Source organism: Schistocerca serialis, chromosome 5, assembly GCF_023864345.2.
Source record: "Schistocerca serialis cubense isolate TAMUIC-IGC-003099 chromosome 5, iqSchSeri2.2, whole genome shotgun sequence".
NCBI lineage: Eukaryota > Metazoa > Arthropoda > Insecta > Orthoptera > Acrididae > Schistocerca > Schistocerca serialis.
The window spans coordinates 544171099-544183804 of NC_064642.1; the positions used below are offsets into that span (position 1 = coordinate 544171099).

The 12706-nt window shown below is 45.0% G+C and overlaps 1 protein-coding gene across 1 annotated transcript in view; it reads right to left on the reverse strand.

Annotated features, from left to right (window-relative positions):
• The window catches only part of LOC126482070 (gametogenetin-like), a 406404-nt gene that overhangs the window by 159219 nt on the left and 234479 nt on the right, over window positions 1-12706 (reverse strand). The window contains exon 3 of the mRNA XM_050106046.1: window positions 1624-1833. Within this exon, the coding sequence (XP_049962003.1) occupies window positions 1624-1760 (137 nt within the window). The 5' untranslated portion in view covers window positions 1761-1833. The remainder of the gene's footprint in view (window positions 1-1623; window positions 1834-12706) is intronic.

Consider the following 12706-nt stretch of genomic DNA (forward strand, 5'->3'; position numbering starts at 1 on the left):
CATATCCTGAAGTATCAAGGCAGCTTCAGTTTGGTAATGGAGGGACTTGTGGAGGGCAAAAACTGTAGAGGAGACCAACGCCGGAGTGTACACTACTGGCTATTAAAATTGCTACACCAAGAAGAAAAGCAGATGATAAACGGGTATTCATTGGACAAATATATTATACTAGAACTGACACGTGATTACATTTTCACACAATTTGGGTGCATAGATCCTGAGAAATCAGTACCCAGAACAACCACCTTTGGCCGTGATAACGGCCTAGATACGCCTGGGCATTGAGTCAACCAGAGCTCGGATGGTGTGTACAGGTACAGCTGCCCATGCAGCTTCAACACGATACCACAGTTCATGAAGCGTAGTGACTGGCGTATTGTGACGAGCCAGTTGCTCGGCCAGCATTGACCAGACGTTTTCAATTGGTGAGAGATGTGGGGAATGTGCTGGCCAGGGCAGCAGTCGAACATTTTCTGTACCCAGAAAGGCCCGTACAGGACCTGCAACATGAGGTCGTGCATTATCCTGCTGAAATGTAGGGTTTCGCAGGGATCGAATGAAGGGTAGAGCCACGGGTCGTAACCCATCTGAAATGTAACGTCCACTGTTCAAAGTGCCGTCAATGTGAACAAGAGGTGACCGAGACGTGTAACCAATGGCAGCCCATACCATCGCGCCGGCTGATACGCCAGTATGGCAATGGCGAATACACGCTTCCAATAAGCGTTCACCGCGATTTCGCCAAACACGGATGCGACCATCATGATGCTGTACACAGAACCGGGATTCATCCGAAAACATAACGTTTTGCCATTAGTGCACCCAGGTTCGTCGTTGAGTACACCATCGCAGGCGCTCCTGCCTGTGATGCAGCGACAAGGGTAACCGCAGCCATGGTCTCCGAGCTGATAGGCCATGCTGCTGCAAACGTCGCGGAACTGTTCGTGCAGATGGTTATTGCCTTGCAAACGTCCCCATCTGTTGACTCAGGGATCGAGACGTGGCTGCACGACCCGTTACAGCCATGCTGATAAGATGCCTGTCATCTCGACTGCTAGTGATACGATGCCGTTGGGATCCAGCATGGCGTTCCGTATTACCCTCCCGAAACCACCAATTCCATATTCTGCTACAGTCATTGGTTCTCGACCGACTCGAGCAGCAATGTCGCGATACAATAAACCGCAGTCGCGGTAGGCTACAATCCGACCTTTATCAAAGTCGGAAACGTGGTGGTACGCATTTCTCCTCCTTACACGAGGTACCACAACAACGTTTCACCAGGCAACGCTGGTCAACTGCGTTTGTGTATGAGAAATCGGTTGGAAACTTTCCTCATGTCAGCACGCTGTAGGTGTCGCCACCGGCGCCAACCTTGTGTGAATGCTCTGAAAAGCTAATCATTTGCATATCACAGTATCTTCTTTCTGTTGGTTAAATTTCGCGTCACCTTCGTGGTGTAGCAATTGTAATGGCCAGTTGTGTACTTTTGCAATGCCTTCTGCGGACGCCCATGATCGTACGGCAGTGTAGAGCTGGCTGGGAGAGCCCTGGCTCCAAGTAACTTGTGAGGTGGGCAGAATAGTTGGGTTCGCGCCACGACGAAGCGGTGGAGTGTCTCACCTGCTGACGGCGTAGATCTCGAGCGGCCCGTCCAGCTTGCCCCCCGCCGTGACGTGTATGGTGGCGAGCGGGTCGTCGGTGACGACCTCTGCCGGCTGCGGACCCTTGGGCCTCGCCCCGGACAGCCACTTGAGCATGCTGACTGGCTCTGCCTCTGTCTGCTGGTCCACGCCTGCACACCTGTTGCTAGCTCATGCTCTCCTCCGCCTCCTGCAGAACACACACAACACAGCACTCGTCAGCACAGCTCGCCTCGTTGTCAGCCATCAGCGTTGCAGTTATCACCGCCGTCTCGACGAACGGCTCTCGAGACCCAGGTCGATGTGCAGTGTTAATGTACCTCGACATTCCGATCCTTTGTATCTACGTTGGAAATCCCAATTCATCAACGCTGCTTCTCGCCCGGATAGCTGACAACCGTCCATCGGTTTTGCGTAAGACTACAGTCACACGTAACATTTTGTAGCGGGTTCCATGAAACGGGGGTCGCTCCACAATCCCATAAACGATATGAGCGCTGAAAACAAGATTCTTCACAACTGACACAATCGCGATGTCGCTGCTTCTTTACCTAAGCAGCTCCTCATTCGGATCCACAAGGCTGAGTAAGACCACCTCCCAGGCCTCCCTGTCCACAGTTCGTGATCTCGCGGTCGCGCTCGCGCTTCCCGAGCACGGAATCCCGGGTTCCATTCCCGGCGGGGTCAAGGGTTTTCACCTGCCTCGACATCACTGGGTGTTTGTGTTGTCCTCATCATTTCATCATCATTCCCGAAAGCGGCGCGGTTGGACTGAGCAAAGGTTGGGAAATTGTACGGGCGCTGATAACCGAGCAGTTGAGCGCCCCTCAAACCAAACATCATCATCATCATCATCATCATAATCATCATCATCCAGGTCTCCCTACTTTAGAGGATGCAGCCGGAATTCAAACCGGGTCCTTCCGCACCGAAGACAGCACAGCTGTCGATAATGTACATACATACTCTGTAAACCAAGTGAAGTGCGTTTCAGACCGTACTTCCCATTGTACCATTGACGAAGGTCAATGCAGATACTATCTGCACCAATTTCTTCTTCTATTCACGTATAGAGACTGGGAAGAATTAGTGCTTAAACCCCTCTGTCCCCCCGATTCCTGTGGGGACAATACTTAGGTGGTTGCAGAACATCCCTAAGATCATCACTTACAGTTACTTCTTAAAACTTTCTCAGTGAGTCTTCACCGGATAGTATGCGCCTTGTAATGGTTCTTTATTTACGTGACCATTACGGCACTCCAACCCCAGTTCTCGATACCAGGAATATTGTACTACTTTTCTGCGAAGTAACAGACATATTTTTGTGACAATATTCACACTGGTTTTATTAATGTATAGGTACTCCGATGTATCGATGTATTACAGTGATATGGTTCTTGTGTGTATTTATTTCTATGAGACTGTCATAATCTTTGACTTACTTGTAACCGTTTTGGCGCGAAGTGCACAGAGCAGTCTTTGTTTCACTTTGCAGAAGTTAAGTTGTTATTTCGCTTTGTAAAAGCACAGTCAAGTCTTGTGTTTGGTTAAAGTGAAGATTAAATATATGAAGATTGATACAAAACTGTTTTCTTGATGATGTGACAACTAAGAAGAAGTATATGTGAATTTACAAGAAGTTTAATAAAAATGTGGATCGCGAACACTAAGGCAGAAATTATTTCTACCATAGCATTGTTCTGATCTGGAATTGTTTGATCATTAAGAATTTCCTGAAAAACGCATTTGTTAGGTCTTCAAATATTGCTAAAATACAGATCTGAACCTTCTAGTAGTCAAAGTGGAATCACCCTAGCAACAACAAGATGAGCCATAACAACTTCGACGCAATCTACGTGGGAATCCATTCAAGATAAGTGCCAAAATTAATGACTTTTTTACAGTGACTTCATTATTTCCATTCTGACGATACCATCCACAGTCAATAACTTTGTTGTTTCCCGATAAAGCGAACATATGCTGCGTGAGCGACATTATTAATCTGATTTCTAACCTACTTTGCAAGTGGTGGTATTGTTAGAGCCTGTCCAGGTGTTTTCCAGTTCCTTCAGCATTTCTGTGAAACTCTACCAAGTGTCAGCCGGCCGCTGTGGTCGAGCGGTTCTAGGCGCTTCAGACCGGAAGCGCGCGTCTGCTACGGTCGCAGGTTCGGATCCTGCCTCGGGCATGGATGTGTGTGATGTCCTTAGGTTACTTACGTTTAACTAGTTCTAAGTTCCAGTGGACTGATGACCCCAGATGTAAAGTCCCATAGTTCTTAGAGCCATTTGAACCATTTGAACGAAGGGTCAAACTAACCTGCGAACATCCGTGCCGCTTTTCCTTTTATACGTTCAATATCCTCTGTTAGTCCTATTCGGTACGAGTCCCATACACTTCTGTAATATTCTAAGCTGCGTATCATGATTGTTTTGTAAGCAGTTCCCTTTATACGTGACTGCATTTCCATAGTATTCTACTAATGAACCGAAATCATTGATGTACTTTTCCTACTACCGACATTATGCGACTGTTCCATTTCATATTCCTACAGGTCGTTACACCAAGGTATTTGTATGAGTTGACCGATTCTTACTGCGGCAAAATTTTAAATTCGTGAACATTTAAGTCACGTTGCCAATCTTGGCACAACATTGAAAAGTTATCAAGACCCGACAGAAAATGTACGCCGTTTTTTTTTTCAGACAGTGCTTCATTACCGATAACTGCATCATCTGCAAAAAGACTGAGGTTTACTATTAATATTGTCTGCAAGATTATTAATATTATTATTGTCTGCAAGACTATTAATATACAATACGAACAATAAGGGGTCCCAACACACTTCTCTGGGACATAAAACGAAAACTAAACTCCTCCCAAACATGCCATGGAGGCGTAACGGTACCGACCAGCCGCCGTATCATCCTCAACCCACAGGCGTCACTGGATGCGGATATGGAGGGGCACGTGGTCAACACACCGCTCTCCCGGCCGTATGTCAGTTTCCGAGACCGGAGCCGCTACTTCTGAATCAATCCTCAGTTTACCTCACAGGGACTGAGTGCACCCCGCTTGTGAACAGCGCTCGGCAGACCGGATGGTCACCCATCCCGACAGTGGTGAACTTCGGTGATCTGACGGGAACCGCTGTTACCACTGCGGCAAGGCCGTTGGCTCCCTGGGACATACCCGAAGTCATTTCTACACCTGTCGATGACTCTCCAAGATAACATGGTGCGTCCTCCCTACCAGGAAATCATCAGTCCGGTCACAGATTTTGCTTGATATTCCATATGATCATACTTTCGATGGCCAGCGTAGTTGTGGTACTAAGTCAAGTGATTTTCAGAAGTCAAGAAATACTGCTCTACCCGGCTACCAGGATGTCACGTAAAATCAGTAAGCAGTTCGAACCCATTTGTTGCCAGAGCGAGAGCACCAGCAGCAGCGAGTACTGTTTGTATAAAGCGTTTATTTTGCATTTTGTTTACGACCTTCCACTAAGGAAGGGATTCTATTTGTGTTTATCTGCTCTGCATAGTAACTAACAGTTCTTGATAAAACTTTACGTAGTTTTCGTGTTAGATTTCTTAGTGTTTTCTTGATCGTTTAGAACAGAAAGCGCCCTAAAACCGTCTTTTGTTTGTTTCGCGGCCGTTAGCCACTAGTCACTTGAATCAGCAGTTGTCTTGTGACAGCCAGAGCGAGAGCACCAGCAGCAGCGAGTACTGTTTGTATAAAGCGTTTATTTTGCATTTTGTTTACGACCTTCCACTAAGGAAGGGATTCTATTTGTGTTTATCTGCTCTGCATAGTAACTAACAGTTCTTGATAAAACTTTACGTAGTTTTCGTGTTAGATTTCTTAGTGTTTTCTTGATCGTTTAGAACAGAAAGCGCCCTAAAACCGTCTTTTGTTTGTTTCGCGGCCGTTAGCCACTAGTCACTTGAATCAGCAGTTGTCTTGTGACAGCCAGAGCGAGAGCACCAGCAGCAGCGAGTACTGTTTGTATAAAGCGTTTATTTTGCATTTTGTTTACGACCTTCCACTAAGGAAGGGATTCTATTTGTGTTTATCTGCTCTGCATAGTAACTAACAGTTCTTGATAAAACTTTACGTAGTTTTCGTGTTAGATTTCTTAGTGTTTTCTTGATCGTTTAGAACAGAAAGCGCCCTAAAACCGTCTTTTGTTTGTTTCGCGGCCGTTAGCCACTAGTCACTTGAATCAGCAGTTGTCTTGTGACAGCCAGAGCGAGAGCACCAGCAGCAGCGAGTACTGTTTGTATAAAGCGTTTTTGTACTTATTTGCTGCGCTTAGCTTTTACATAGTTTTTCTGGGAAAACCTAGCGTAGTTTTCGCGTCTCGTATTTCAGTGAATGTTTCTTGATTATCAGAGTAGCTCATCAGAAGATTATCTTGGGAATTTGTCACCGTATAGAGTAGGGTAAACATAGTCATGTGTAGGGACTGTGGTTGTTGTGAGCGGACGCAAGGAGAATTGGCCACTCTTCGGGGGCAGGTGGAGGCTTTGTCTGTTAGGCTCATCGAGCTCGAGGCGCAGGCGTCGGCTCGTAGTGGCGTTGGGGCAACTGTGGTGAGACCTATGCCTACTTCGGTGGCCTTGGAATCACATGGAACCCCTGATGTCGCTGCGTCTTCCGGCAGTGAGCATCTTACCGGTCAGCCATCACTCCAGGGTGAATGGCGGACAGTGGTGGGCTCGCGCGTGCCTGGACGAAAGGCGAAGGTGGGATCTGGCCGCGTGGCAGCTGCCTTACCCCTTTCCAACAGGTACGGGGTGCTTCCTAGTGGTGATGACATCGTTTCCGAGCCACCACAGGATGCCTCGCCTGTTGGGCCAGTGGCCGATTCTCCGGCAAGGTCGCGACAGTCACAGAGGGCGGGCCTATTAGTTATAGGGAGCTCCAACGTTAGGCGGGTTATGGAGCCCCTCAGGAAAATAGCGGGTAGGTCGGGGAAGAATGCCAGTGTGCACTCGGTGTGCTTGCCGGGGGGTCTCGTCCGTAATGTGGAGGAGGCCCTTCCGGCAGCTATTGAACGCACTGGGTGTGACCGGCTGCAGATAGTAGCACATGTCGGAACGAATGACGCCTGCCGCTTGGGTTCTGAGGCCATCCTTGGTTCCTTCCGGCGGCTGGCTGATTTGGTGAAGACAACCAGCATCGCACGCGGAGTGCAAGCTGAGCTTAATATCTGCAGCATAGTGCCCAGAGTCGATCGCGGTCCTCTGGTTTGGAGCCGTGTGGAGGGTCTAAACCAGAGGCTCAGACGACTCTGCGACTATAATGGTTGCAAATTCATCGATCTCCGTTATTGGGTGGAGAACTGTAGGGCCCCCCTAGACAGGTCAGGCGTGCACTACACACCGGAAGCAGCTACTAGGGTAGCAGAGTACGTGTGGCGTGCACACGGGGGTTTAGAGGGACCCCCCCTTGGGCGAAACGATAAAATACCTGACGGCTTACCAGAGAGGACATTATCATCGTTGATAAAGAACGTCCGTCCTCAGAGACCAAAAACAGGAAATGTTAACGTAATATTGGTAAACTGCAGGAGTATCCAGGGCAAGGTTCCTGAATTAGTATCTCTTATTGAAGGAAATAGTGCGCATATAGTATTAGGAACGGAAAGTTGGTTAAAACCGGAAGTGAACAGTAACGAAATCCTAGACACAGAATGGAATATATACCGCAAGGATAGGATAAACGCCAATGGTGGAGGAGTATTTATAGCAGTAAAGAATTCAATAATATCCAGTGAAGTTATTAGCGAATGCGAATGTGAAATAATCTGGGTTAAGTTAAGTATCAAAGGTGGGTCAGATATGATAGTCGGATGCTTCTATAGACCACCTGCATCAGCAACCGTAGTAGTTGAGCGCCTCAGAGAGAACCTGCAGAACGTCGTGAAGAAGTTTCGTGATCATACTATTGTAATAGGGGGAGACTTCAATCTATCAGGTATAGAATGGGATAGTCACACAATCAGAACTGGAGCCAGGGACAGAGACTCTTGTGACATTATCCTGACTGCCTTGTCCGAGAATTACTTCGAGCAGATAGTTAGAGAACCAACTCGTGAAGCTAACGTTTTAGACCTCATAGCAACAAATAGACCGGAACTTTTCGACTCCGTGAATGTAGAAGAGGGTATCAGTGATCATAAGTCAGTGGTTGCATCAATGACTACAAGTGTAATAAGAAATGCCAAGAAAGGAAGGAAAATATATTTGCTTAACAAGAGTGATAGGGCACAAATCGCAGAATATCTGAGTGACCACCATCAAACGTTCATTTCTGAGGAAGAGGATGTGGAACAAAAATGGAAAAAATTCAGAAACATCGTCCAGTACGCCTTAGATAAGTTCGTACCGACTAAGGTCCAAAGCGAGGGGAAAGATCCACCGTGGTATAACAATCATGTACGAAAGGTACTACGGAAACAAAGAAAGCTTCATCATAGGTTTAAGAGTAGTCGAATCATAGCTGATAAGGAAAAGCTGAACGAAGCGAAAAAGAGCGTAAAGAGAGCAATGAGAGAAGCATTCAACGAATTCGAACATAAAACATTGGCAAACAATCTAAACAAGAACCCTAAAAAGTTTTGGTCATATGTAAAATCGGTAAGCGGATCTAAATCCCCTATTCAGTCACTCGTTGACCACGATGGCACCGAAACAGAGGACGACCGAAGAAAGGCAGAAATACTGAATTCAGTGTTCCGAAACTGTTTCACTGCGGAAAATCGTAACACGGTCCCTGACTTCAGCCGTCGCACGGACGCCAAAATGGAAAATATTGAAATAAACGATATCGGAATTGAAAAACAACTGCTATCACTTAGTAGCGGAAAAGCATCCGGACCAGACGAGATACCCTTAAGATTCTACAGTGATTATGCTAAAGAACTTGCCCCCTTTCTATCAGCAATTTATCGTAGACCGCTGGAAGAACGTAAAGTACCTAGCGACTGGAAGAAAGCACAGGTCGTTCCCATTTTCAAGAAGGGTCATAAATCAGATGCGAATAATTATAGGCCTATTTCGCTTACGTCAATCTGTTGTAGAATAATGGAACATGTTTTGTGTTCTCGTATTATGACGTTCTTAGATAATACAAATCTCCTTCATCATAACCAACATGGATTCCGCAAACAGAGATCATGTGAAACTCAGCTCGCCCTATTTGCCCAAGAAATTCACAGTGCCGTAGACACTGGCGAGCAGATTGATGCCGTATTCCTGGACTTCAGGAAGGCATTTGATACGGTTCCGCACTTACGTTTAGTGAAAAAAATACGAGCTTACGGAATATCGGACCAGGTTTGTGATTGGATTCAGGATTTCCTAGAAGAAAGAACACAACATGTCATTCTTAACGGTTCAAAATCTGCAGATGTAGAGGTAATTTCGGGAGTACCGCAGGGAAGCGTGATAGGACCTTTATTGTTTACAATATACATAAATGACTTAGTTGACAACATCGGTAGCTCCGTGAGGCTATTTGCAGATGACACGGTTGTCTACAAGAAAGTAGCAACATCAGAAGACTCGTACGTACTCCAGGAGGACCTGCAGAGGATTAATGCATGGTGCGACAGCTGGCAGCTTTCCCTAAACGTAGATAAATGTAATATAATGCGCATACATAGGGGCAGAAATCCATTCCAGTACGATTATGCCATAGGTGGTAAATCATTGGAAGCGGTAACGACCGTAAAAAACTTAGGAGTTACTATCCGGAGCGATCTGAAGTGGAATGATCACATAAAACAAATAGTGGGAAAAGCAGGCGCCAGGTTGAGATTCATAGGAAGAATTCTAAGAAAATGTGACTCATCGACGAAAGAAGTAGCTTACAAAACGCTTGTTCGTCCGATTCTTGAGTATTGCTCATCAGTATGGGACCCTTATCAGGTTGGATTAATAGAAGAGATAGACATGATCCAGCGAAAGGCAGCGCGATTCGTCATGGGGACATTTAGTCAGCGCGAGAGCGTTACGGAGATGCTGAACAAGCTCCAGTGGCGGACACTTCAAGAAAGGCGTTACGCAATACGGAGAGGTTTATTATCGAAATTACGAGAGAGCACATTCCGGGAAGAGATGGGCAACATATTACTACCGCCCACATATATCTCGCGTAATGATCACAACGAAAAGATCCGAGAAATTAGAGCAAATACGGAGACTTACAAGCAGTCGTTCTTCCCACGCACAATTCGTGAATGGAACAGGGAAGGGGGGATCAGATAGTGGTACAATAAGTACCCTCCGCCACACACCGTAAGGTGGCTCGCGGAGTATAGATGTAGATGTAGATGTAGATTTACTACCAGGATGTCACGTAAACTCAGTAAGCAGTTCGAACCCATTTACTCAGTTCAGTCAGAGACCATACTAGTACCGAAACAGAGGATAACAGAAGGAAGGCAGAAACACTGAATTCATTAAATTCTTTTATTCCAGTCTTTGATCGCAATATCAATTCTTTTGACGATGAGCGGTTTCAGTCAGTAATGACCGTCCTCAGATCTACAATATAAAAATATATACACCTCGTGAGCAATGTGTCTTTCAACACAATACAGCATTGCGTATCACAAAATACTATCACACAACAGGGGAAATGTAAAGGTAAAATAGGGTAAAACGTACCTTTTCTACACTATGTCCCAAAGTGATAAAGCCGTAATGGTATCGTCAAAACATATAAATATACTCAGCACAGCATCGTTACATAGATCTAAAATAACGTGTAGACTAGTCCACATAGTACACACAGTCATTTTTGCAACTGGCTACTGAAGTACAGTAGCTACCAGAAATATGTTTGCCTACATCCTACATAGATGTCGCTACTGTGGGCTTAGATGTAGTCATCATTTACGTAGGAAACATAATCTGTTAAAAACGCATTAGGTCAAATACATGTAGCAGACTTTTAAATATTGACAACTATCATAGAAACCAATTGTCATACGGGTGATCAAAAAGTCAGTATAATTTTGAAAACTGAATATATCACGGAATAATGTAGATAGAGAGGTACAAATTGACACACATGCTTGGAATGACATGGGGTTTTATTAGAACCAAAAAAAAAAAAAAAACAACCACAAAAGTTCAAAAAAATGTCCGACAGATGGCGCTTCATCTGATCAGGACAGCAATAATTAGCATAACAAAGTAAGACAAAGCAAAGATGATGTTCTTTACAGGAAATGCTCAATATGCCCACCATCATTGCTCAACAATAGCTGTAGTCGAGGAATAATGTTGTGAACAGCACTGTAAGCATGTCCAGAGTTATGGTGAGGCATTGGCGTCGGATGTTGTCTTTCAGCATCTCTAGAGATGTCGGTCGATCACGACACACTTGCAACTTCAGGTAACCCCAAAGCCAATAATCGCACGGACTGAGGTCTGGGGACCTGGGAGGCCAAGCATGACGAAAGTGGAGGCTGCACACACGATCATCACCAAACGACGCACGCAGGAGATCTTTCACGCGTCTAGTAATATGGGGTGGTTCTAATAAAACCCCATGTCATTCAAAGCAAGTGTGTCAATTTTTATCTCTCTATCTACATTATTCCGTGGTTTATTAAGTTTTCAAATTTATACTGACTTTTTTATCACCCGGTATTTTTATATTGTAGATCTGAGGATGGTCATTACTGACTGAAACCGGTCATCATCAAAAGAATTGATATTGTGATGAAAGACTGGAATATAAAACATTTGACAGTATTGGATCACTGTTCACATACGCGACTATGTTGCAGCTGGAGAAACTGAATTCGTTCTTCCAAAAAAATGTTACACAACGGAATATCATAACACAGTCCCTCCTTTCAATCATAGTGATTGATTGTGGAAGAGAAAAGCAACTACAATCACTTAGTAGTCGAAAGACACCACGACCAGATGAGATATCTGTAAAATTCGACAAAGATTATGCGAAATAACTTGCTCTTCTAGCAACAGTTTATCGTAGATCGCTTGGGGAACGAAGTGTGCCTAGCGACTGGAAAAAAGGACAGTTCATTCCCGTTTTGAAGAAGGGCCATACGACAGCTGCTTATAATTATAGATCTATATAGCTGATGTCAATCTGTTGTGGAACTATGAAACATATATTATGATCAAAGATTTTTGACGTTTTTGGAGAACGAAAATACCCTCTATAAAAATCAACATGGATTCCGCAAACAGTGATCTCGTGAAATTCAGCTCACACTCTGCCTTCCTGAGAACCATGCCGTTGCAGACAATGGCGCTGAGGCTGACGCCGTGTTGCTTGACTTCAGGAAGGTACTTGACAGCGTGCCGCACCACTGTTTAGAAAAAAAAAAAAAAAAACAGCTTATCGAATATCGGAGATTTGAGACTGGATTCAAAATTCCATGCAGATAGAACTCACCGCGTTACTCTTAACGGAAAACATCGACAGATTTAAAGGTTATTTCCTGAGTACCCTAAGGATCGTGATAAGACCGTTACCGTTTACAGTGCACATAAACGATCTAGTAGAACGCGTTGGTTACCTACTCACAGATGATGCGGTAGTCGATAAGAAGTAGAAACGCCAGAAGACAGCATCGTTTTGCAGAATGACCTGCAGACGATTACTGAATGGTGCAGGCTCTGGCGTATGAGCCTAAACGCATACGCAAGAAAAGAATGTAACTAGTATACAACTACACTATTGATGAGAAGCTGCTAGAGACAGTATCTACGGTAAAATATCTAAGAGTAACTATCCAGAGCGACCTTAAGTGATCATACAAAACAAATAGAAGCAAAAGTAGATGCCAGACTGAGAATCATACGAAGAATCTTAAGGAAATGTAATTCATCCACGAAGGAAGTGGCTTACAAGGCGCTTGTTCGACCGATTCTTGAGTACTATTCATCAATATGGGATACTTACCAGGTAGGACATATATAAGAGAAAGAGAATATCCAAAGAAGAGTGGCGCGTTCCACACTGGATTGTTTAGTCGGCGCGAGGGCGTTACGGAGATGTTCTACAAA